General features: G+C 44.7%; 1 protein-coding gene across 2 annotated transcripts in view; it reads left to right on the top strand.

The window, feature by feature from the left end:
- The window catches only part of LNPEP (leucyl and cystinyl aminopeptidase), a 178,457-nt gene extending 173,006 nt beyond the window's left edge, over positions 1 to 5,451 (top strand). For both annotated transcript variants that reach the window (XM_033914441.1, XM_033914530.1), the window contains exon 18: positions 624 to 5,451. In XM_033914441.1, coding sequence (XP_033770332.1) covers positions 624 to 755 — 132 coding nt within the window. In that variant the 3' untranslated portion in view covers positions 756 to 5,451. The remainder of the gene's footprint in view (positions 1 to 623) is intronic.
- The last annotated feature ends 22,391 nt before the right edge of the window (positions 5,452 to 27,842 follow it).

Below are 27,842 nucleotides of genomic sequence, written 5' to 3'. Positions count from 1 at the left end.
TTGTTTTGGTGGCAGGGTGTTCGATGGGAATGGGGAGATCCTGGTGCACTTCTTACCCCTTCCAGATTTTGGAGGGGTTCCATGAGTCTCCCCCCAAGTCCTGTTCTGATGCTATGCATGCCTTGCTTTTGAACATGAAACTTGTGGTTTTAACTATTTGAAACTGATTACAGATGTATGCAAAAAAAAATCTGTTGATCATCCCTTAAGTGTAGGTGGGAGCTACAGGCAATGAGAATGACATGACCTTGCAAAAAAATCATGTCCACCCATCCAGAAGTCCAATTTCCTACCCCCTCAACCTATCAAAGTGAGTTTCCATTATTTCCTATGGGGAAACTCGCTTTGATAAACAAGCATTTTGGATTACGAGCATGCTCCTGGAACGGATTATGCTCGTAATCCAAGGTACCACAGTACTACTAAGTGGATTTGATGGTCTAGTTAAAAAGAGTTGGTGAACAAATAGCAATGAACTAGTTACCTGGTTTTATTATTCTATCAAATCCAATACAGGGTTTGAAGGTTTCTCAGCTGATATTTCTCATAGTTAAATAAATGATTGATTCTCAACTAGAAAATCCTTACTATTGTGAAGTTTTAAACCTGCCTTCATTCTTTAGGTTCAACACTTCTTTGAAGCCACAGAAGAGAAGAGTTACGAACTCCACTGTGTGAAGGAAGCACTTGAGACCATCCGTTTGAACATCCAATGGATGGAAATGAACGTGAAGGAATTAGAAGCGTGGTTGTAGAAAGCGCAGCAGTGCAGCGGATTGTGCGAGCTGCGCAGAATGCTTGAACTGTTGCTCTATTGCTTTTGGCAAAAAAAGAAAACCCCAGGCATCGCAACTACATTGTTTGCACTATTGGCGATACTCGTTGGCTCAGGGCAAAACTGACTGTGTGCGTGTGAATGATGTGCATATTTATTATACAATATCCACCCATGTTGGTGATCCTTAGCAGGTTGAGTGGAGCAGCACAATGTGGTGCATGCATCATCTTGGTAGGAATGTTATTGGAGTTAAATACCTTAATATTTGCTGGCAAATCACATGCAAACTGTATTTGCCACCAAATCTTAATTTGCCAGTGAATGGTAAAACCCTTTGTAATGAAATTGTCTGTTGCGAGTGCTAATGACCTGACAACTGTCCTGCGTAGCGCAGGCTTCATTCGTCGTACCGGAACTTTGCGCCATCTTTTTCATACAAACCTATGGTGACAAATAACGTGGTCGGCAGAATTTTGTTTCCTTTTCCTTCAGATGTGCACAAGGAAGGGGGGGAGCAGGAATAGAGGAACTTTCTTTGAAAATATGCAGAGCACTCGGTGGTATTGCTGCACTTAGGCTGTTATTTCTCATGTCCGTGTTCAGAGTCTGCACTTTTCTGTGTCCGTAAAGCAAACTGTGGTCCCTAGGTGTTGGTGGCAACAGGTACACAGCTCTAGAGAGGGAGAGAAGGTGATGTGCAGACCTGAACTGATTTTAAAATTTTCATTACTAAGGCATTTTCTAGAAATACGTTTGCATATGAGATTGTATCTTTGGTAAATTAGCCAGGTGCTATTAATCACAAAAAATGTAAAAAAAATCTCATCGTTTGTATATAATACTTGCTTGACTTGTTAGCAGATATGGAAAAGAAGTTACTTATGGACTTGTTCACATGTTGGCTGCTGTTAATTTAGACTACTGGTTTTCTTTCCATCCTTCTTCTTCTAAGATGATGCATTGTGTGTCTTTTTAAGCCTAATAATTAATCATGTTTTCCAGTATCATTTAAGACTGTGCATACCTGCATGCTACCAAGATGAAACAGCAGATTAGGAAAGGGAATAAAATCAAGTGCTATTAAAAGGGGAACAAATCTGTATGTGCAAAGATTTTGAGATCGAGCTTGATAGCTTTGAGCTAGAAAATTTTAGCTTTGTAAGAAGGGGCAGCTGTTGAGAATAGCGGATGACTAAGAGATTGTGTTGATGTCTCTCCCATGCAAACGCTATAGAATTTTCTTTAACGGCTTCCAATTGGCATTTTCCACATTTTCAGCGAATTATGACCATGATAAGACATGCCTTATTAAATTGTGGTTTACATGAAGCACACATCTATAGCCATACAAAGTGGCCTGTGTGTGGGTAGACACACCAGAATTGCCAATAGAGGGGTTTTGACTACCTAACCCAAACATTCAGAACCTAGTCATCGGGATACACCGAGCAAGTCAGGTTTTCATGATATCTACAATGAATATGTACAAGAGAAATTTGTATGTACTTCGACTGTATGCAAGTGATAGATATTCATTTGGGTATTCCAAAAACCTGACTAGCTGGATGTGTCTTGAGGATTGGGCTGAAAACCCCTGACCTAAACCAATTTAACCATAACTCCATCCATCATGTTCTTAGTCTGAGTGTTATTTAAAACATGTGAAAGTCTGCATTACCTTGGCTATACAGTGTCAATATGGCTGTTACATTACTTTTTAATTCTCTGTTTTCATAACAGAATGCTGTGATTTTGCCAGCCAGTCATGTCTTTATTTACAAAATGTTTGCTTAATATACTGTGCAGGTTTTCAAAAGTACACTTGGCAATTAGTTTATGCTGTTTAAAAATGCTAGTACGAAGTCAATTTTAAGCCTCCTTCACCTCCTAATTATTCAAAATCTCTGGGAATAGTCATGCTAGCAAGAGCTGAGAAATATTGTATCATTGGACTCTATAAAGGCTGTACTATCACAGATCTCTCATGCATTCAGGTGACCATAAAACACCAAGTGAAAAGGGTCGGCCTTATCTCTTCGCATGCATAGACTTTTAGATCCAGTTTAGTGTTTAAAAGAGAAAAACTGTTTTTATTACTGGTACTGTATTTCAGTCATAAAAGTTTCATATCAATATACAGTATCATAAATCTCAAACAACGAGGTACACAGTTGTACAGATCTATATAGATTTTCCTTTTTATGATCTAAAATGGCAAGTAATTACAGTGGTTACAAACTTGTATCATATATTACCCTGAATAAGTAAATATTTACAAAGGAAATATGCATGTTTTCGTACCTAAGGAAATATCCATTTTGGTTCCTCCCACTCTTAGGTATGGTACTCCTTGGAACATCTGGAAAAATGTAACTAGACATTTCTGGAAAAACAAATACAGGATATATCGTTCCTGGAGAGTGTGGGAGAATGAATGTTTATCTAGATTTTCCAAGGATACTTGTCCCTGCCTCCTCAAATTGTAAGGAAAAGGTTTATTCATTAAAAGGATAGCCTCTTTAGGGATGTCAAGGATCGCCTTACGATATTGTTTGAAGGCTTCCAAGGGATAGGTTAAGGGTATAACTGGAAAACTGATAACTCTCGGGTTCAAAACATCATTAATGTTTTTTTCCAGTTTCTAATGAACTAGGTTTCTATCCTATAGATGAGCAATTTCTGAGATGCAATTGATTTCATTTGTTCCAAGTTAATCCATTTTTGTTCCTTACTCAGCCAGGCTTGGGTCTTGTATTTGGAAGTGCTTAAAATTTCTGAAGGCAGTATGGACAAAGAGAAATAATAGTAGAATCTGATGACATCAAAGCAGACCAAAAAGAGTCTAATGTTACAATAGAAGCCTTACTCAGATGCATTGTAATGTTTTAAGAGTCAAAGCTACTCTTTTAGTAGGTAAAATACCAGTAAGGGACTTTGTCCGAGTTCCTATAATACTCAAATTTTTGGTTCAGAGTAAAATGAGAAAAAAAGCGCTATTGAGTGTCAGAATAATCCTTATACATTCATTCTGATGCTCTAAAGCCATTGATGTCAATCCCCTTCCTCTTCCCTAGTTTCCAGGTCTACAAGCCCCTCAGTTAAGTCTTTCCCTCCTCCACTCCACCCCCAGATCTGGGTACTCCGGCCTGCAATCACAGCTGTGTTGGTGCTGGCTGGCAAGAGACAGGTTTCTTCCAAGGGCGCATACAGTTTATGTATCGCTGGGTGAGGATTGCTTCTGCTATATTGAGTGTAACAGTGTCTGAGAGGCACAAGCCTTGTGATCAAGAGTTGCCTTTGTGTGCCAGGGAGCTTTGAGAAGAGAGTCTTGCCTTCCTCCGACATTCCTTATTAGAAAAAGACTGCTGATAGCATTCAGTTTTGCCTCTTTAAAATTCAGAAACTGCTTCACTTAGAAGCTCCATGCATCGTCGTGGAGATATAATAGCCATAGATGGAATGGGGTGGAAGCAGGAATGACTCCTCAGCCTATCTCTTTGGGTATGACACTGTGTTGTCACCCTGTGCACAAATTACATGATCCTGCCAGATCTTATTTTCTGAGTGTGCCTTCCAAACATGGCTGCTCCCAGAGGTTGAGAGAAGGGGGAAGGAGGTGGAGCTGCAGCAAAGCAAAATAAAATATTCCGGGCATACCAACCCAGAATTGCCATCTTTGATAGTTTAAAAACATGACAGCTAGCTGTGTACCGTTTTGAAGCTTTTGCACCGTGTAAAGAGGGTACAGTTTTATTGGCAGAAAAGAACAATGCACAGTGTATGCTCCAGGTAACCAAAGATTCACATTTTTAGAAGCAGCAGTGCTTCACTGATTATTCAGCTGTGGTTGGATGTCATTTGACTATCTGACTTCCAAAACTGTTCAAAAGCTATTTTTTATTACCCTTATACTGCACACAACAGTTGCTGTACTGATAAGTGTGGGCTTAGGTTAATTCCCCCCTCCCCCACCATATGCTTTATACACGCTCATCTTTTTTTTGTATCATTTTCCCTCCCTATTGGCATTGCCTCCATGCTTGGCATACTTTCTTGTCCGTTGTCTGTGTTAAGGAAGCTTCAGGAGCTTCTCTTGTTGTCCTCATTATATCCTCTTCGGTCAGGTACTGTATTGGAGGCAGAAAAAAATGTCCTCAGCACTGGGTTTGTGTAATCACTCCATGAAATCTCATACACAATTTTCTGTCAGTTTGTACGCTGTGATGTCCTATGTTGTAAATAGTTTGATTTTTGAATTTAAATATTGTTACAGTGAACATAATGTTTTGTGTTGATTTTCTTAACATGCTATTCATTTTAACATTTCACAAGCAGGATTCTGCATTTTTTTGTTCACAAACATATTCTTCATTTTAAAAAAACTAAGCAAGTTAAATTTCAAGCTGAGCCTGTATTTCAGTTGATTTTGAATTTTTCATAACAGAAAATGGGAGTGAGAATACTTGGCAACATTTGCTGCTTCTCTTTCAGGAGTGGTGTGTGGATTGGTTCGCTGTATCCATCAAATGGTGGTATAGTGAGACTTCAAACAAATGAGGTTTTCCATTTGTTTGTTTCCTGATATACCATCCTTCATAACAAGTAGAGCTCCAGTCACTTTTTATATGGCATTGAGCAATTTCTTTCTTTCTTTTATTGCTTTGGTTTGTCTAGCTGGCATTTATATAATAGCACTTTTCCTCTCTCAGAATTTCCTTACCAGTGTCCCACCCCATCGCTGGATTTTGGGGTCCTTCATAGGATGTGAAGCCAGGTATGCGTGACCACCTATTCCAGAGGTGGCTACCCATGTGTTTCTCACTCTGTAGGATTTAAAAATATTTTTTTTGTGGTTGTAAATTCAAATAAATGAAATAGATTCCTGCTAAGTTAGGGGCTTGCATCTAGAAGGTTCCTGGGTCAGGATTTCTACTCCCCAGGTTAGCTGGGATTGGGGCTAATGCTGAAGTAGCAAGGGGAATTGTGACCCTTGTGTGGCATAAAAGTTTCTTTCAGGTCTGAAGAGAGTCAAGCTACAAAATCCTTAGCCCAGCATTGTTGATATAATGGCCTGACTAAAGTGGGTGTGGTGGAATTCGAAAAGGAGAGGAGAGTCCCTCAGGTAGTAGAAATGACAGCTCGATGTTGCCAGATTGCAGCTGGTGCTGATTGGGCTAGAAGAAATGGGATTAGAAGAAAATGTTCCATAAAACAGGAATTAGTTGGAGCACAGTTTGCCAATTATTTCAGCCAGCTTGCCTAAACGTGCTGGCTGAGGCTTCTATAAGATTGTCTAGTTTGGCTTTGTAAGATTATTGCTGCACTGACCCTGAGTTAAAAAATATATTCCAGTATTCTCTATTCTCATACAGTGCCCTAATTTTTCTGCACGTTAAGAATATACCTTCATCAGGAGCTTTAGCTCTCTTTCCTTTGTTTCAAATAATGAAAACTTTTCTCGGCTTTCACTGAGGTCTGATAAGCAACTCAGGTCAGCAATGTGTGCTGAAAATTGACTCGTATTGAAGGCAGCTTTTGGGACACCTCCTTTGAATTGCTCAGCTAGAGAGGATGGTCTAATCTAGTTAATGCTTATAGGCATTCTGCAAGTGATTTGAAAGGAAGGACATTTTTAGGTAAGAGATTAAGGGCTCCTTTTACTAAGGTGCGTTGGCGGTTTTAGCGCGCGCTACATGCTAACGCCTCCATAGAGCTGGCGTTAATATTTTCCATGTAGCGCGGGGCTAGCGTGCACGGCATTGTAGAGTGCGCTAAAAAATGCTAGCGTACCTTAGTAAAAGGAGCCATAAGTTGCAGGTTTAAAATAATATGCACATAGAATGCATGTAAAACTGGTTACAAATCTGTGTCACTTCTGTTACCTATATATTTTGAAAGTACGTATTTATGCAATAATTCACAGTAAACAAAAAAGTCACTTCAGGGAATTTGACACACATTTATTTATTCAATTAATAAAGTTGTACGTTTGAAGAAGAAAGAACATAAGGATAGCTTTACTGGATCAAACCAATGGTCCATTTAGCCCAGGGATCTCAAAGTCCCTCCTTGAGGGCCGCAATCCAATCGGGTTTTCAGGATTTCCCCAATGAATATGCATTGAAAGCAGTGCATGCACATAGATCTCATGCATATTCATTGGGGAAATCCTGAAAATCCGACTGGATTGCAGCCCTCAAGGGAGGGACTTTGAGACCCCTGATCTAGCCCATCTTCACAGAGGTAAATTCAAGTAACTAGTACCTGGCAAAATCCCAGATAGTAGCATTCCATGCCACTGATCCAGGACAAGCAGTGGCATCTCCCAGGTCTGTCTCGACAGCAGTTTATGGACTGTTCCTCCAGGAACTTGTCCAAACCTTTTTTTAAAACAAGATACATTAACCTCATCCTCATCTCATCGCATCCTCTGGCAATGCATTCCAGAGCTTAACTATTTCCTGAGTGAAAAAATATTTCTTCCTATTGGTTTTAAAAGTATTATTCTGTAACTTTGAGTGACCCCTAGTCTTTGTAAATCTTGATGTAGTAGTTGCAAATAGTATGAAATCCAGTCCCAGCCTCAAGATGTGCTGTGTGTACTCCATAAGAAAGGGCTTACACAATCTGAGAAGTCACTGTGACCCTACAGAGTCAAATTCCAAGGGATGAAGTGTTGGAACCAATGCAATAACAAAGTGAAATTGGTCACATCAAATGAGTTCTTAAGGATGATGATTCCCAGTGCCACAAGTTCAAATTAACCCTTTAGTTGGCATTGTTGCTCAGAAGCAACATGTGTTTCTATTGCTCTTATGGGAGATCTGCATCTCCAAATGCCTGTTTCTTGGCACTGTTGCTCTCGTTCAACATCAAGTTCCGTAAAGCAGCTGTTTTCACCATCTGCCAATTAAAGGGTTAAGGAGTGGAGGGTATCCAGTATTCTTTGTGATCTTGTGCAAGTCACTTAACCTTCCATCGCCTCAGGTACAGAATTTTGTGAACCCTGCAGGGAAAGGGAAATACCTAGTGTACCTGAATGTAACTCATTAACATAACATAAAAATCTATTTATATACCACAGTACCTTAGGAGTTCTATGTGATTTACAAAAGAAAATTGAAACAGTGACAATAAAAACAAATTACAGAAATTTCTTAATAAGTAGGTTTTCAATTTCCTGAACTGCTGCTGGTAAGAGACAGCACTAACAGATTTACCTCTTTATCACAAGGAGCTGCTTGAAAAGATAGTCATTGAAAATAGCTCTTGTATAAACGGCCCTTTATTGATGGAAAAGCAAACAAATTACAATTACATCTTGGGTGTTGTGAATTAATGAATAAAAAATGATCTACAAGATAATCAGGTGCTAAATCATGTAAGACTTTATAGCATATACAACCTAATTTAAAGCTGACTCTGGTCTCGACTGGTAACCAATGTAGTCCTTGGTAATAAGGTGTGACATGATCAGATTTTTTTCAGATTGAAAATTAATCAGAAGATTTTTCTGATAACCTGCTAAGTAAACTATATTACAATAATCCAAAGTATTTGGAATTAATGACTGTACCAACAGTCTAAAAGAAGAAAAATCAAAATATAGTCTAATAGTCCGTAATTTCCACAACATATAGAAACTTTTCCTTACTAAAGCATCAGTATTTGAATTCATAGTGAGATTTTGATCTAAAGTAACTCCTGGAATTCTTATAGTAGGGGGTCTAGTTCACAAGATCCAGGAGTGAGTTTGCTTCCTCCTTGACACCCCCCACCCTTACAGCACAGATTTCATGGCGATAACTTGGCTGATAAGTGTGCATTAATTTACAAGTGGATCAAATGTATTGGCAAGCTTTAACTTTAATCTCATAGGCCTTTAGGAGGGATTTTGGTGATCAGCACATCAACAAGCAGCAAAATATAAAAGCAGTTAAGCCTAAATCCCATATAATCCATGTTCCCATGGGTACAAAGTTAAAAAGTGAGTTCTTCATGGATGGGGATAAACTTATTGTAGCTGAATGTAACTTGCCTTGAGCAACTACTCAAAAGGTGCAAGTTAAATCCAAATCCCTCTCCTCAGTTCCTTAGACTCCTTCTCTGCTCTTTTCCTTCCCACAAGTGAAGATACTTTGTACCTCTCTCACTATGAAAAAATATTTTTTCTGTTGTTATTGCTGGTTCTACCTGTTTTTGCTATAATTTTTTTTTTTTGTGAGGGGTGGACAGGGAGGATTTAATTGATGCCTTTACACTAGTAATTCAAGGTGGGATAATTCCTGAACCTATCTAAATATGTACTTGAATCAATGCAGTGTTAAGCATCTTGCTTAAGCTCCCAAGGAGCAGTGGTGGGATTTGATTAGTGGCCTCCCTAGCTCTCAACCTGCTGCTCTAACCACTAGGAGGAATGGCCTAGAGGTTAGAGTTGCTGCCTCAGCACCCTGAGGTTGTGGGTTTGATCCCAGCACCACTCCTTGTGACCCTGGGCAAGTCATTGACCCTCCATTGCCCCAGATACCATAGACTGTGAACCTTCCAGGACAGATGGAGAAAATGCTTAGATTACCTGAGTACTAGTAAATGTATTGACAGCCATTTTAATATCTGTGGAGGAAAGGCTGTATATCAAATAAAAATAACCATACGTTAGTAGTTTCCAGAGTGTGACTCATGATCTTAGATGGGGTCATCAAGCCTTCATTTAGGGTTGACTGCACCTGGAGGGAAAGAGACCAGTCCTGACAGGATAATAAACTTAGACTTGATAAAAAGTAAATCCTGCAGCCACATTGCCAGCAGATGCAGAAAGGAATAACAGAGCAAGGCATGGAGGAAAGAGGTAGGGCTGCAGTCACATTAATTTTTAGTGCTTTGAAATGGGATCACACAGGAAAAGTTTGAGATGCCTCCTTTAAATACCTCTTAGTGGAGAGTTTCTTTTCTACTAACCCATGCTTACCTGTTGTGTACTGTTCTTATTTTTGAGAGAGTTGAGCATTTCTATTACATCTGCTTCAAGCAGCGGGATCCGGATACGCTCACTTATCCCTTTCCACCCCCAAACACAAATGCCCACTTATTCCCCCCCCACCCCAAACATAAATGCCCCCAACTCATATAACATCACCATACCTGCGCAACACCGCCAGGAACTGGTACCTAGTCAGAGAAACACCATCGTCATGAATCAGAAGGGCAGATCCGGTCTAGGAGTAGACTGCCATGTAGTCACGCAACAGGGCCATCAGACATGTGGCGCTACACTCAACCCGGAGGAGCACTACTGCATGCCCTTTACCCAGCTGGTCCATCTTTGACTTAGCAATAAATAATAATAATAATAATTTATTTCTTATATAAGAGCAGGACTGTAACCTCCTCAAACTGAACATGATGCCATAAAGATCCCCCTCGTCCCATGTTTATCTGCAGGGTGCACCAAAAGTTTCCCCACCTGCAAGGCACCAAAAAAGGACAAGGAAAAAGTGGCCTTGAACAACCACTCCTTGAACTGGGACACGACCACCTGGGATAGTGCGTCAAGCAACTGGAACAGCTTGTGTAATTGGAAGCCTCACATCCGGCTGCCATGGCATCGCTCTCTCTCCGGTGGTCGAACAGTGCCAGCCAAATGCCTTGCAGGCAAAGGCAAACCCTGCTAGATGCCCAACTACCATGCTCCGGGATAACCCCAATTTGTGGGACTCCATGACAAAGCTCTCCAACTGCTCATCGGACATTGGCCCAAGGGGGCCAACCTTTCCTGAGAAATGCAAACACTTCAGAAATCAGTACTGTATCGATTCCATGTGGATAGTGCTACCAAAAGCTTCAACATCTCCCAGAGTTCTTCACGACCCGGTCCCACAAATAATCTGGCATCCGAAGTCCCTCCACACTCGCTTGATATGCCAGTTGCCGAAACTGGGGAAATAAAATCGAGACAGCATCAGCAATGGAGTTCTGCACCCCGGGCAAAGGCCACACCCAGATAAAAATATTAAGCTGCAAAAAGCACAATACCAACTCTCTCAGCGCATTTACCTGTAAGCAGTGTGCCACCTGCCTATTGACGACCTCCATGACCCCCCATGTTGTCACACCAAAATGCCATTAAAATCGTACAGGAGGCGCTCCTACTTTTGCAGGTCCTCCCGTACTCCTGTGGTGAGTCTCATGAAGTGCCTCCTATCCTGCATGCCCAATGTGGCCACCGACAGCCTCCTTGAAAATGCTTTGCCCATAGGTAGGACATGACAAGTGAAGTTCAAGGAACATAGCAGTGACTGAATGTCCCAGAGCATGGACTTTTTACCTACCTATACCTAGGAAATTCGGCCCTGCAACTGCACAACCTTAGCCCTGGGGAGCCTGGTCACCATGGCCACAGTGTCCAACTCAATACCCAGGAAATTGAGTACAGTAACAGGACCCTCCGCTTTCTCCCCTGCCAGGGGAACCCCAAATTCTACAGCCAACTGCTCCAACATCGACTTCAACGCCAAACACTTCCCCATCCCATCAGCTCCTACAAACAGAAAATCATCGAGGTAGTGAATTACAGAATCCAGGCAAGCCCAACGAACCACCACCTAAATGCAGAAAGGTGCTGAAAAGTTTGAAATACACGTAGAAGATCGAACAATCCATGGGGAGATGGCAATCGTAGTAAAATCTCCCTTCGAAGCGAAGCCCCGGAGTGGATAAGATGATGGAGGAGCTGAAATGCTGACTCGCTGTCAACTTTAGCCAGTAGGGCTCCCAGCCCCGCACTCATAATAATTCAGATCGCCCCATCTTTTTAGGCGCCAATTACCGCGAAAAGGTCAGATGGTATACCATCATTCACTGACCTACCCACTGGCCATAATAAGTTGTGAATAAGCCTGAATTTACTCGGCTCCTTTGGAATGACCATGAGCGGGGAGATACGCATTTCTGGGAAGGGGGGAACATGGAAAGGGCCTGCGATTCGCCCCCCTCTCATGCTCATCCTGCAATTTAGTCTGAGCCACTGCACACAAATGGACCACGGAGGACGCGTTTGGAATCTGCATATTGCCTATAATCCTGAAATGGAATAAGGAACCCCCTTTCAAAACCACGTACCAAAACCTCTGCTGCCAGGACATTACTGTAGGCCAGTAGCCACGGCTGCATGCCGTCCACCCTGATAGGGGTGAGCAGCCGGCCCGAACGCATCAGGGGACACTCCTTTTTGGGACACTTAAGTGTGGGGTGGTTCTGGCTGCATTGAGAGCAGGCGTGTTTAAATCTGCAGTCCAGGAAAGGATAGGACACCTTGTTAAACTTCCAGCATATGTCTTGACTGCCCTCGGATCCCTGCAACCCTCCCTCTACTTGCGGACCAAAAGGGCCAAGCACCCCCAACCCCAAGAGGCCGGGCCTCCCCACTCCAATCCCGACCCCACCACCCGACTTTGAAGCCATGTTTGTGAGCCTAAAGGTTGATATCTGAGTGCCCCATGACATGTGCCAATTCTTTTCCATCTTGTCCCTAAACACCACCTCATAGTTGAGCCAAGCCCAATTGCCAAAATGCTGATACACATCCAAGATAGAATCTGCGTGTGTAGGCCTTTAAAACCATGATCTACATTACGGGCACCTAAGTTTTAAGTTAGGCGCCGCTAAGTGCAATTCTATAATGAGCACCAAAGTGTTATTGACATGTAACAGGCGCCTATCTTTTTAGGCACCAATTACAGAATCTGGCTCTAACTGATTATTTTAAAATTGTGGGCACATTTTTAGATGCCAGAATCTGGCGTGTGGCTATGATTGGGATATGGGTAGATTGGGGAGGCCTTTCTGAATTTAACATGCAGTCTTATAAAAAGAGAGAGAGCCATGCGTAATTTAGGTATGAGAATTTGCACCAGGTTTTACTTGGTGTAAATTCTCACAGCTAAATTTGGATGCAGATCCCAGTGCCAGACTCTGAACACTATTAAAATTTCACATTTAAGAGCTATTCTGTTAGCACCATATATAGACTTTTGTTCCAGTGTATACTGGGGAAAAGGAAAGAAGAAACCAAGCCTCGAACTACAATTGAGCAAGCACATGTGAACGTGTTGGCGTCTCTATTTCCCAAGTGAAGCGCCAAAGAGCCTCCAGTGCCTCTTTCTGTTGTTCCAATGTATACTGGCATATTGCGAGTAATTTTATAAATGGCCCCTCATAAAATACCAACTAGCATCTAGGTAGGTGCTTTCAAGTTTTATTAGGATTTTATATACCGCCTATCAAGATTATCTAAGCGGTTTTACAATCAGGTATTCAAGCATTTTCCCTATCTGTCCCGGTGGGCTCACAATCTATCTAACGTACCTGGGGCTATGGGGGATTAAGTGACTTGCCCAGGGTCACAAGGAGCAGCGCGGGGTTTGAACCCACAACCCCAGGGTGCTGAGGTTGTAGCTTCAACCACTGCGCCACACACTCCTTTGACATGATGTGTATACTTTGCCAGTAGGTATGTACAGGGGTGAAGCATGGGCAAAACATGATTATAAAATGCGCAAATCTACATGTGTACTTGAAGAAAATTATAAGCACGGACATTTACATCTTCTCCAGGACTGGTGTAAATGTCTGAACCTGCAATGTAAGAGCAATTTCACTTATCCTAGTAACGTGTAGTAGAGCGAGCAGCGGCGGTAACTGTTCCGACGCGCATAGGAATTCTTTGAGCTTTGGAGCAGTTACCCCGGCGCTAAAGCCTGCGCTACACGTTAGTAAAGGAGGGGGGAAGGTAGGTATCAACTTGTCTTTATCAAAATTAACCTAAAATAAGCACTTGCATGTGTTTTCTCTGCCACCTATAAAATTACCTTCACTTTGACCGTTGGGACTTGACCAGATATACTCCTGGTAGCTTGCAGCCTGGTAGCGGGCTTTTAGAAGCTAGAATTTTGGCTCGAGTGATTTTGTTTTGGGGGAATACTATAAGCCTGTTGGCTGAAGAGCATAATTGTTTTGTATTTTGTTTATTGGGGGTTTTTTTATCTAAGCACTTTTCTGTACTTAAATAAAGTATGCAGCGCCTATTTAGGTAAGAAAACATTGTAATATTGTTTTTGTAGTTTTGATCCTAAGGGGGGAATTGAACAGTAACATAGGCAGGCTGCACCACCTCGTCCACCCAGCCCCTGACATTTAACAAAAGTCACAGAGACAGATCTTGGGCATAAAAAGGCCACAACTTTATTAAAATTATGCATGAAATAACTCCCTAGGAAGCACCCAAGCCGAAAGCCTTCTCTAGTACTCACTCCCTGCCCTGCCCTCCAGCAAGGGAGCATGCACTTCTAGCCCCTTCTGTGACCTGCATCCTCGTTTCCAGCAAGGCTACTGCATCACTCCATCAGTCCACCTGTCATGCAAGCCAGCAAGGGGGACATGTCTTGACTAGGTGTAGTATGCTCTCTCCACGAGAGTCCATTCTCAAACTTGGCTGGAATTTTCAGGGCTTGGGTACATCCGCCACAACCTGAGGCAGTTGCCTCAGATCCTCATAGACTCCCTTTTTTCTGACGACCCTTCTCCCAGAAAAGTTTTTCCCAAGGCCTCTTGGAAGTCATTAATGAGTTGATCGGTAGCTATATCTGACAGGGTACAGTCTGAAAGATAATAACCCTTGAGGATGGGGGAGTCCCACTCATGCCAAATCTTTCTTCCTCCCAGGCTCAGTCAATTGGCCTATCTGCCGATTCACCTTCTTTACCCCCATCTCCATAGCCTTGAGGCACCTGGCTCTGGGTGGGGAATGATGTCGGACCAGAGAATCTGTGTCCTGAAGGAGAAGAACTAGGTCAAATAAGTCTCTCTTAGCATTGGAGATGAGCCGTTTGCATGAAGATGCTCCGATGTCATGGTCCCCCAGGTGTATGATCAATACATGCGGTTGAGGATTGTCCTCTAGCAGTTTGAGAATACATGAGAGGAGTTGTTGCCATCTCATCCTGAGGGCTCCTGTCCAGAGGATGTCCATTGTTTCAGGGTTGAATCCAAGGTTCTTGCTGGTAGAACGTTCGAGTAGCATGACCCGTGCTCTCAGGATGTGGGCTTGCCCGATGATCCAAATTCTGCGGGTTCTGAAAGAGATTAAGCTGTTGGTTAGGGGGGTAGAGGAGGCAGCTCCTGCAGGGAGAGGCCTGATATAGTTGTGGTATGTTGAAAACATCTAGTGGCCCAGGCCTCTGATGGCTGCCTCTGGAAGGCCATGCTGAAAGGCAAACGTGGCGGCTCCAATGCGGAATGAATGCGTACCAAAGCACTCAGGACGCTGTCTCACTGCAGATAAAGCCATTCAGAAAACTGCAGTGAATTGAAACTTTGTGAGCGGGCTCGCATTCTGGTGAATCAGCAAGATATGCCTTTCCAATGGGCGAACTGCCATAAACTTCTGGAGGTTATCCACAGGGCACATTGGCAGGCCAGGGAGTCTATGCAAGATGATCCTCTGCCCCTCTAGTTCGTCTTGAAGCTGCCCCTCTGGTTCGTCTTGAAGCTGGATTTTGCTTCATCCTGAAAGTCGACATCTTGGAGATGCAGGCCTCCCGTTGTCTCGATTGAATGGTCAGCTCGCTGATGCACAAGGACACAAAGAAAGCCAGGGAGAAAGCTGCTTTGAAGAGACCCACTTCATATTTAGATGAGCATATCCCCCCCAAGGTGCTCCAGAGGAGCTGAAGCAAGTCATGGTTAACCGGCAAGCAGGAGTCTAGCGGAACTGGAATTCGCCTGGCCCATCCTTTAAGCAGGGTCTTTACTAAGATATTCCCTTCAGTATTTTGCGAGAGAGAGACCTAAAACTCCTCGTTTGACTGGGCGCAAAGTGGACCTAACCGCCATTGCGGGAAATTCTGCTGGAAGGAGTGGGAACAAGATCTTCAACGCTTGTCACAAGACTTGGGAAGACTGGTTCTGCGAGAGGCCCTTGCGCTTACGCCATCTGTTCCATGATCTGGACCAGCTGCGGGTAGATCTAGCACTGGATTCACTTGGTCCATGGCGCGCCAAGGACACCTTCTGGTTCATGGGGGAACGGTGTTGGCTGTAGTGGACAAGCGGAGTCTGGGTGATTCTCTGAACTGGAGAACTGCCATTGTGGTGTTCTAACTCGGGTTGCACTTTTTGAGAAAGTTTATAGGTGTCAAGATCAGGCTGGAGGGTCGGCTCCGAGGAGGAACGCATCCTGTATTTCACTGATATCTCCTTGCTTCTCTCCTCCAACTGCACGCAGCCATTCTGTACGTTGTCAGGTGTCTTTTCCTCAGCTGGAGGTAAGGAGTCATTGGTTGACAAATCCATGCTTTCCCCCTGGGACTCCCTGGATGGAGCGGAAAGGCATGTTCTGGCATGCAGGAAGAACCTAGGCAAAGGAAGATCCACAGAATTAATGTACCTCTCCGGCTGCTGTCTGGGTTGTACCGAAGGTTGTTGAGGCAAGGCAGCCTCTTGAGGTAGTTTTTGAGACTTTTGTACTACAACCTGATGTTGACTGGTCATCTTTCTCTTCCTAGGCATTTTTCTCTAGATGGGGTGAAGCAAACTGCTCCCGGCACTGCAATGGTGTCTGCACTGCTTTTAAGTTGCTCTGGCCAAGCAGGAAGCAGAGGAAGCTGGCCAGAAGGACCACTGCCTCTTGAGTGGGTCCTGATTAAGGCAGTTCTGTCCCACAGACACTGCAGGGAAGAGAGCAGTCCCATCGAAGTTGAGTCCTGATGAGGAGTTCTGAGGGATTGGTGCTTTTTCTGTGTTGGGCCATGTGCTACCGCTAGACAAGCGGCAATGCTGGAAGCAGGAGCAGCCCTTCCACGTGGCGATCAGTTGGAGTCGGTTGCAGGCATGCAGGGTGCTCCAGTCCCGGTGGAGTGGCTCTTAAAAGAGCCTTTGTCCGAAGCAGCCCTTGTGGTTCTTAAAAGAGCCTTTGTGCAGCTGAAGCAGCCTGAGCACCGGAAGCTCGAAGGAAAAGGGTTCTGATGTTCCCCGGTGCTCAGTATATGAATCCCCCACCGGCGGGAAGCTCCGCCCCATTCCCTGACTCACCCAATGACGCGGCTAGTGCCTCTGACGTCGGGAGTGACGTCCGAGAGACCCAGGGAGCATCGGGAAATGGGACAGAGCAAAGGTCCAGCCTACTTCCAGGCAGCCACCATGCTACTAGTGGCATGCTCGGAAGACCATCACTGCCAGCAATTGGTGCACACTAAGATGCCCATTATATTTCTATGGGTGTCTTAGTGGTTAGCGCACAATAAATCACTTAGGGCTAGATTCACTAAGCTATCCGATCATGTATCAATCGATTTGCGACCTCTTTGCAACACGATTGTTCCCCGACCCGATTCACTAACCTTCCGATCCGATCAGCACCCAATCTGATCCGCGCATGCAAATTTTGGAAGGCAGAAATTCACTAAACAATTTCCCCAACACTGCTGAAGACCAGTCGCTTCTATCCTTGCCAACTCTCCTGCCCTTTAAAACCACAGGCTTGCAATGCTTTTATATATTGTGCAAAATGCATTGCAAGCCCGTGGCTTTAACCCGAAATTGCCCCCTCCCCAAACCCCCCAAAAATTCCCCCCACACTGATGCCCGCCACCGCTGCCCACCCACCCCCTCCCCGTGCACAAATGAATATGGCAGGAGGGATACCATCTCCCTCCTGCCATCACAAACCTGGCCAGGCCCACACCCTTCCTGTATCTTTAGCTCGGCCGGGCCAGGCCCACCCCTCCCCTTACCTTTAAAAACGGGAGCAGGAGGGGTGCTCAGTCCTTCCTGCTCCATGCCTCCTCTGACTCGAACTGTGGCCTTAGGCCACACCTCTGCATCATGTGATGCATGGGGAGGGGCTTAAGGCCCTGATTGGCTGAGAAGCTTTGGGCTCCTCCCTTGGGAGGGGCCTGCCAATCAGGGACTTCCTTAGGGAGGATTCTAGGAAATCTCTGATTGGCCAAAAACAATGGTAGATGGTCTGCATATGCTTACAGAGCTGCGAGCTGATTTTTTTTTTTTTTAATACTTCGTGAGCCTGTGGTTTTAACCCGCTTTAAACCCATGGGTTAAAACCACAGGCTCACACTTTAGGGGAAGGGCAGGAGAGTCAGGGCAGCAAAAGGAGAGTCGGGGCGAGAGCAGGAGTTTTATTGAACAGGGTGGCAGAGAGTAGAGAATCAGGTCGGAGAAGAAAGCACTCAGCAGGGAGGCAGAGTGGAGAATCGGGGCAGAGAGCAGGAGAGGGCAGTCAGAAAGGATGCGAGCGACTGGTCCCCAGCAGTCACTTTTTTGTTGATTGGCCAGCCCAGTCGTTTCAGATTTTGTTTAGTGAATCGCTGCCTGCCTACTTTGCATGCTGTTCCCCCTCATTTGCATGCACGGATTGGAATCGGATCGGAGGTTTATCGGCCACAGGTTACTGAATCGGGTCGGGGTCGCAAACCGATCGGTAAGCTTAGTGAATCTAACCCAAAGTGCCTATAATCTTAAATAAGGTGCGTGTGTGGTGGGCTTGTTTTTTTTTTTTTAAGTGAGAGAAGTCTCATATGTAAAACAGTCCCCTTGCTGTTCCATTACATATGGGCATATGGTACCATGTCTGATCTGATTAAAAAATGTATATTTCTGGTTGACAACACATAGAAGCAAAGTTTTTCATGATCAACTTTCAAACATTCACACTTTTATTTTGAACTTCTGTGTGTGGCTGAAAACTGACTTGACCCACTTGTACAAAAAATCACTGACCCCAAACCCACTATTCACAGATAGTTAAATGAATGCAAAATTAAGTCGTTCCCATCCCCGTCCCACCACAAAATATATTGGAGTGTATGATGAGGCTTGTGCAGTTGAGGTTGGAGCTATCAGGAATGGAACAGGGACGGAAAGGGCAAATGTGTTCCTGTGGGGACAGGGAAAGATTTGTCCCCATGTCATTCTCTACTGTGTTTAAAAGTATCAATGTTCTCCAAAGTAAATCCACACACCTGTCCACATACTGCTTTTATAAACAAAGACTTGTATAATTGACATTTTTCCAGGCTTTTTTGGAGGAAAGGGAAAAAATGTCAAGAAGAGATTTGAAAGTCAAAATGTTTCTGCTTTCTTAGGTGCATTAGGAATACATGTGTGAAACAATGTACAGTTTCTTCCTGTACTTTTAATAGTGAATTAAACATTTCTAATTTTGCCTGTGCTGAATTTTTTTTCTGTAATATTGGGTCAGTGTACAGTTTTTTCTCTTTAGTTTTGGGAAATTGCTTTGCATATAAAGGGCATATAATATAATGGAAATGATGCAATTTTTGTTGTGAGATAGAAATAAAATATATTTTAAGCTTTTCACATTTGTTTATTTTTCAACTATGAAAAATACTGACATGCACCAAGTAATTCATTGTGTTTGATTTGATTGTACATAAAACTACACTTCTCCCTCCGTATTCGCTGTGATAGGGTATTAACAGACCCGCTAATACAGAAAAACCGCAAATAACTTTTTCATACATTATTCACTGTTTTCTATTAAAAACCATCGTGAATACGTTGAAACTGCAAATAACATGGTGGGAGACCTGGCCTGTTCCTGAAGGAGAGGCAAAACACCTTGAAGAAAGTGCTAGGAATCGGCAATATTCTCTGTAAATGCTTGGAATCAGCAATTTCTCTATGCAATTTGGGGGCAAGAAGCTGAAGCCTGTGAATCATCGAAACAGCGAATATGGAGGGAGAAGTGTAGATGGAAAGGCAATCCCACTGTGATCGTGTGACTGGGCTGAGTGGTTAACACACATCACACCACCATCCCCCCAGCTACTTCCACTCAGGCCCTTCTGTTAAAACGAGAGCACACAGGGTTACACACTTTATTCATATTCCTAAAACCATGTGGCTAGGGCCTTCCAGACACCACCTGCTCATCTCTGACCTTCCATTGGCCCTCTGGATCTTTGGCAGCTTCGGGTGTCTTTCGCCGATCACTGCCGGTTGCCACTGTCCCAGCAGGGACCCAGAAGTGAGGTCAGAGAGAGTTGACACCGCCACGGGCAGCAAGTTCATGACACTGCTCGTGCCGGGAAAGTTAAAGAGGTACAAGGGAAGGAGGCCCACGTGTGCAGCAGGGAAGGGTCAGGAAGGAGCAGGGGGGTGGAGAGGAAAGGTGCTAATGCCCCACCAAGATGGCACCTAGGTCAAACCCCCCTCCCCCCCACCCTTACTACGCCACTTGTTGCATCCCATTCATGAGTCACTGAACGGTTCATAGACAACCCCGCGAAAGACAAAGGCGCGCGCCGACAACTGAGCGAAAGACAAAGGCGTGCGCCGACAACAGCGCAAGACGAAGGCACGCGCCAAAGAAAATTACAGTTTTTAGGGGATCCGATGGGGGGTTTTGTTGGGGAGCCCCCCCCCAGTTTACTTAATAGAGATCGCGCCGGCGTTATGGGGGGTTGTAACCGTCCACATTTTACTGTAAACTTAACTTTTTCCCTAAAAACAGGGAAAAAGTGAAGTTTTCAGTAAAATGTGGGGGGTTACAACCCCCCACAACGTGGCGCGATCTCTATTAAGTAAAGTGGGGGGGGGTTCCCCCCACGCCCCCCCCGTCAGAGCCCTAAAAACAGTAATTTTGTGTGGCGTGCGCCCCCGCGCTGCGCTCAATTGTCTGGGCGCGCCTTTGTCCCGGCGCGCTTTTGACCTGACACCCACTGAACAAAACTAAGTCTGTTTCTAACATTTGCATATATTGAATGCCCATTGTATCCAAATCTATCTCATATACATTTATTGTGTGAAACCCCAAATCCTGACTGGCTAGGTATGCCTCCAGGAAGGACTGAGAAACGCAGGTTTGGGGTGCTTTTGCTAAATTGTGCTAGTTAACACAGAGCTGCAATAAGACATCATATGTTAGATTTTGCATGTGGGCTAAATATGTATTTTGTAATTTTTTTTAGAAGTGTGTTAGGGCAGAGAATGGGTATTTGCTAATTCGTAGTAAAGCAAAATTACACTACTGAATACTAACTGGTTAGCTCAAGTCCAAAAACAGGAATTGCTGGTGTATTACAAAGGTGAATTGGAGGTTTTGATCACAAGTATCCTTCATTCTCCAATGGAGGATACTCGTATACTCAAGCAAGCAGAATTGTGAAATTAAGGGGGGGGAGAGAAGGAGATTGGGACATATTTTTGTAGTTATACCATCACACTCAAAGCGGTTTACACATATACAGGTACTTATTTTCTATCTGGAGGCAATGGAGGATTAAGTGACTTGCCCACAGAAGGGTCACAAGGAGCAGCCCTGAGCTTTCATCCCTCAACCTCTAGGTGCAGAGACAGAAGCTCTACCACTAGACCACTGCTCACCTTAAGATATGTGGAAACACTTTTTAGAAAAGGGTTAGCCCTATAAGGTTATTAAAAAGGCATACAAGAAAGCCATATATGCAATTCAATTTTGCCAGTTGAATTGATTTTTTAATTCAGTACGATTTGATTTGCTTTCTTCAACATAGCTTTTAAATTAACCAGAAAAAATGGATTGCATGCTCCTCTGCCCCCAGTTACCCCTTGTTAGCTGTACTCTTTTCCTGTCCTGGCAGGTTCATTTTACAGCCTCTTCACCCATACCACCCCCCCTTTGCCCTCTCCAACCCCACGCCAGTGCTATCAAGTGTAAACAAACAAAAAAGACTTCCTCTCTCTACTGGTCCTAGCTCGTGCTCGCTGTCTTAACACCAGCTCTGATCAGATATATATTTCAATTCTGATGTAGTATAATCACAAAACAGAAAATAAAATGATTTTTTTTTCTACCTTTTGTCTGGTTATTTTATTCAAATCATGTTGGTCCCAGGCTCTGTTTTCTGCTTGTCTTCTGTTAACTAGCTCTCCAGGGTCTCCTGCCCATTTTACATTTTCTTCTTTCTCTGTGCTTTCCATCTCTGTATCTTCCCTTCTCTCTCCTCCCTGCAGGTCCAGTACCCTCCCCCTTCCCTCTAGCTGCAGCCCCAAATCCAGGGTCTCTTACCCTTCTCTCCACCCCATCTGGTCAGCACCCTCTCCTCTTCCCTTCAGCCCTCCTCCCCACCTTATGTGGCCAGTACCATCACCCTCTCTCTCTTCCCTTCCCGCCAGCCACCAACACTCCCACCCCATGTGACTAGCACACTTTTTCTTCCTTCTCATGAGCTCCAGCCTCATCCAATCAAGCATCCCACACACACACTTGGAGGTCCAGCATCCTCTTCCAGGCCTTCCCAAAAGCTTTCAGTCCGCACCCCCCCCCCAGTCCATCGATGGCAGGAAACCCTCCCCCACAACTGTCTATGCTCAAAAGCAATGGCAGCAGTGCCCCCCCCCCCCAAAAAAAAAAAAAAAAAAGAATCCGGCAAAAGCAGGTTACTCTGTACAGGCCAGCTCTTGGGCTTTCCTTCTGCCAGAGTCCTTCCTTCTGTAACTTCCTGTGGCTTTGTGTGTACAGTTATGTGAAAAAAATTAGGACACCCCATGAAATATTCAGTTCTTTCTTAAGAAGTGTTCACGTATTGATGTCAAATCTTTTTTTTATTTGTCTTTGGACAAGAGCCTAGGAGGTAGGCATGATCCTCCATGCTCCCATTTGGGGTCACCTGACCCAAAGAATATTTGCTCACCTGAGCTTTCTTCCAAATAACTGTTCATCCCCTGATCAGCCTGAGGTTAGGCATGGACCTCCATGCCCCCTTTAGGGTCAACTAACCTGAAGTGTCACCGCTCACCTGAGCTCACTTCCAAATAACTGCTCATCATCTGATGATCCAAAAACCCTGTAGCTCACGATTACCGCCTCGGACCTGTAAAACAACAATTTGGCCAACTGCAACTCCCAGGCAGCCACGAAGGGGCACTCACATGTATAAAACCCAGAATCAACCAATTGTGGGCCCCACTGTCCAAGCCCCTTGTAAAGTGTCACCAATCTGACTCGGGGTCCTCCCAAACCCAAGCTGCCCATGTTCAGTAATGGACCCCACACCAAAGATGGCATCCCTTTAGGCTACCAGTACCACCATGTTCACTGAGGTCAGCCAGCATCGCATGGCGTACTAACTCCCACGTTGCCTATAACCAACTTCTATATCCCAGAGAGCCTGCACCCCAAACACTTCCAGAGGCAGGAGCATACTGCCAAGACAATGCTGCGCACAACTCCCCACTGCCCATACACCAGCTAGTTTCTCCCCTTCCCCTCCCACCCCCCCCACCCCCCGGAATACCCACCAAGTGCATATACGCAGTAAAACCCGGGCAGTCCATATCTTGCCCCGTCTTGGCCATCAACAGCCTTGGAGCCCCCTGAGCTTGGAAGTACACCCCCGTGAAAGGACTAAATGTCATCCGGGAAGGAGAAGCACGCGCAACCACTCATTGGGCAGCCTAGAACAGACATTCACAGGGCATACACCAGTCTAACAACTCCAAAGAACCTGCCCAGTAAAAGAAAGGTGGTGCTGTCTGGTACCCTTACAATGGCAAAAAACCTACACAGCCCAGACAAGTGAAAGCACCTAATGCATAATACCAACAGAGACCCACCCTGCTGAGTGGGAATTCACAATCGACCCATATTAACAGTGAACAGTAAAGACTTATGCCCATGGTCCAACACATTGCAGCACACCAGTAATTACCAGTGAACTCACAGCTGCAAAATACCACCCAAAAAAGAAGAATAAACTGTGGTAGGTAAGACCCACTTTAGCCAAGTCCACTGACTATGCATGCGAGGCAAACAGCCAACCGGGGACATGGCAGCAACCCCCGTGACATTGAGAGCAGTAAATGCACCGAGCAACCAGAAACGAGGCCATCTCAAACAAATGCATAACCGAAGAATCAAAACAACTACATGATCACCCACAGCTCCAAAGGAGAACTACTCAGCGACAGGGGCTCAATATGAACTAATGAACCGGACACCCTCCACAGTGCCAACAACCACAGACCATGTTAAGTGCTCTCTGGGTGCAAGACTATACACTGGCTGAAACCCGCGTGGTCAGAATGGTGCCCAAGAACCCCAATGTTCCCAGAAGGAAGACCAGTGAATGAACTGACAAGCAAAATGCCATGCCACGTCCAGCCACCAGCAGTATGGACAAATATCCCAACATTCCTTGACACCCCATAGGCAAACGAACACCGCCACAGACACCCTGTCCCAGAGAGATGAACCCGCCAACAGGAAACAATCCAACATAGAATTGAGAGTCTGGGTGTACCCAAAATATCACTGCAAACCAAGTGGAGTTGACAACCCTAAGCTAGTCCTCCAATAACCACATCCAGAATGCTATACACCCTAATGAACAAACCACCAAACTCGACGAAGCACACTATCCCACATGCCCCACAGCCCCAGACCCTTAGCTGCCTCACTGGAGAAGCAGTGGCTTATCAAACCAGCTCACACAGCTTAAAATCTGCCATGATGACTAGCAGACACCACTACCCAAGAGCTGACCACTTGCCCACCCACAATGTGAGGACTCACGGTACCTCACTACTGACCAACCCACACTATGCAACCACCCCCTCATAGCACACCACCGAACCAGTCTGCTAAACCAACAGAAGGCCCCCACAAGCCAGTCCACCAGCACCCCAAAAGGAAGTCAGCACCAGGCAGCTGGAGTGATCCAGCAGGCCAGGAAACACGGCTAAGGGTACTGATTCCTACCCACCGAGATCCATCACCTCTGCCCTATCACGTGGAGGCAACGACAAATAGACGCCCTATGACAAGGTTTCACAACTGAGTGACAGCAAGGCAACTTACCAGCTCAACGCACCTTGCGAAAATCAAGTGACAGGAAATCTGTATCCCCTGGGACCCTGGCCATCGGACCAACCAGAAGACCAGTTACAATCGGCACCTCCAAAAGAAGGTAGCACACCCCACAATTGTGCATGAGAACCAAGCTGAGAAGAAGCTAGACAGGCACCCTTGCACCCGGACGAAGATAAGTGAAAACAACATGCCATGAATCGCCAGGAGCCATAATAGAAATCAGCAGTCCATATTGCAGACATGGAAGTGCACTGCAACTCCCCACACAGCTACAGGCACAGCTCGAACATAGCTGCAGGCACCGCACAGGCAGTCAGCCTAGAGGTCCTATGGGACAAGTGGATCCATAGACCAGACCAGCATAGATAGCCAGCCCTGGCTGCAAACAGCAGCAGCACCAATCCTGGGAGAGGAAAGGACCCCCACAGCACTCCCCAGTACACATACAGCTGCTAACCATCCTATCCAAGCATGAACCATGGGAATAAGCCAGTCTTGCCTAGTAGATGCCAGCAGAACCACCCCAATCCTGCCAATAATGCTCCCACGGCACTATCCCGGTCCTGTCACTAAGTGCCCTCAGAACCGCCCTGGCCCTGCTTCAGAGACTCCATGGAACTGTCATGGTCCCGTTTCAGAGACCCCACAGAGCCACCCCAGTACTGCTCCAGAGACTTGCATAAAGACTCGGCAGAACCACCCAGTCCTGCCCCAATAGAACCACAGTAAGCAGCCACAGAACTATCTCAGTCCTGCTACCATCCAGCAATAGAGTGTGCCTCTGAACCAGTGGCACTATGGCAGCAGCCACCCTGACCTGTTACTGAAGGCGAATGGCACCATCCTCAGCTACCACCATGTCTACCCCTATCACTCTCCATGGTGGGGGTGCAGTACTCACCGGCTCAGGACTCTCCAGCTATGATGGCACCTGGCAACAGTCGTATCCAGCCACTGATGTCCCCATTAGCTGCCCTGAAAGAGAAAGCAAAAGGCGAGCAGCAACAACAGGCAAAAAGGGGAGAGTGTGGTTCAAAATTAGAAAAAGTCCAACAATGGCTTACTACACACATGTTAGCCCTAAATGTACAAAAGACTAAGGCTATATTGTTTACTTGGAAACAAGGAATCAATCTGCATGTTCCCTTTACTCTTAACAATATGTCTATTGAGATTGTATCATCTTTAAAAATACTTGGTATCACTATTGACAATAATTTTTCCTACCATGATCATTTAAATAATACTGTTAAATCATGCTTTTACAGACTCCGTTTAATCCGATCAATCTCAAAATACTTAGAACCGAAATCGCTAAATATCCTACTTCATTCATTGATCATCTCTAAACTCAATTACTGCAACTCTCTACTGTTAAATATTACACATAAAGAAAAGAAACGTTTACAAATTATACAAAACACTGCTGTTAAGCTTATTTACAAAGAAAAAAAATATGATCATGTCACTCCCTTTCTGATTAAATCACACTGGCTCCCCATAAATCATCGGATTACTTACAAAATTCTATTATTAACATTCAAAACCCTCAGCACTAATGAACCCCAATTTATAAATAATCTACTTATTCCATATAATACCTCACGTCCATAACGTTCAAATAACCATAAACTTCTAATGATCCCCTCTTTAAAAATTATTGGAACCCGCCGTCAAGATATGTTCTCTGTATCAGCGCCGCAACTTTGGAATTCTTTACCCTTACAGTTAAGAGAAGTAAATAATTTCAGCGACTTTAAAAAAAATTTAAAATGCTTTTTATTCAAGGATGCCTTTAATGTTTAATGTTTAACTTCTGAATTACATATGAGATCCTCTTACATGTAAATATCTTTTACATTATTTATAAACTTATTAGTCTACTATATATTTGTTAAGTAAATTTCTCAATTTTATTATTTTATAATTTTATAATAGTTCATATGTTATTTCCTATTTAGTATCATATTGTTTTTATTTACTGTATAAATTGTTAATTTTATATTATTTTATGTTATTTACTATTTTAATATCATGTTTACTCATACATTGTAATTCGCTTAGAAATAATTTTAATTAAGCGATTAATCAAATATTAATAAAACTTAAACTTAATAAACTTAAACTTAGTATACAAAGCCATCAATCTGGCCCCTGAGGCCACTGGTGCAAACCCTCGCTCCCCCTCCATGAGCCAAAGCAAGCCACCCAATCCTCCCATTCCCAACACCACAGACCAACTGCACACCCACCAGACCAGACAGGGAAAATCACCTATGAACCAGACCAAGTCCAACCCCTCCATGTTGAAGACCAAAAACTCCTGACCCATCACAATGATACCCACCTCGCTCCCCCTCCCTAACTGACCCCTGGTCATTCCTAACACTCCCCGGCCTGCACCACAGCCACCAGAAGGTGAGACTGATAAGACAGAGGAGGCCCTGAGTGAACCTTGCAAGGCCCTATCCCTTAGCTATCCCACAAACCCTAGGTGCTATCAGGGAGAGGACAGGGCAGCCAGAAGCAGCCTCAGGATCATACTGCAGGCCCGAAATCCCTTCCACGGTTACATGCCCTTCTGTCCACCAATGCAGCTTGGCCGGTGCGACCTGAACAGCCATGAGGCCTGGACCCCACCAAAAAAGCACACAGAGCAGACCCCCCTCCCCCCGCAGACCCCCAAGATGAGGAGTAAGGCAACCCAAAGATGCCACCGGAACACCATTACAAACAGGCCCCGAGCCACCATGAGGACACCTGCTCCACCATGTGTCTCCCCAAGGCATGCTCCCTCTAGATACACGACTGCCTGACACCTCCCTATCACTGTTGGCCCAGGCGCTGGTGCCTCTCCTCCTTTCTGCTCTCCCCCACCCAGCAATGGAGAAATTTCCAAAAACCAGCAGTTTGTCCAGGTTTTGGAAGGCACCCAAGCACAGGGCAGAACTCAATGTGATGATATCATGCACAAGCATGTGACATCACCGGTTGATGTCCACGCATGGTCCAAGGCCCTGTAGACGTGGCCCCGAGTTTAGTGTGCCGCAGCGTAAAAAGTTTGCGACTTATTGCCTTTAGAGAATAGCATAAACTGCCAAGTTATATCAGCACCAAATGTTTGACAATTATAGAACCTGACCCTAAGGGAAGTTTCTGAGGTTTCTTGGTACAGTTTGA

Source organism: Geotrypetes seraphini, chromosome 1 (assembly GCF_902459505.1).
Source record: "Geotrypetes seraphini chromosome 1, aGeoSer1.1, whole genome shotgun sequence".
In the NCBI taxonomy this organism is placed as follows: domain Eukaryota; kingdom Metazoa; phylum Chordata; class Amphibia; order Gymnophiona; family Dermophiidae; genus Geotrypetes; species Geotrypetes seraphini.
The sequence above is the reverse complement of the archived record's forward strand: the minus strand, read 5'-3'. Positions and strand labels throughout refer to the sequence as shown.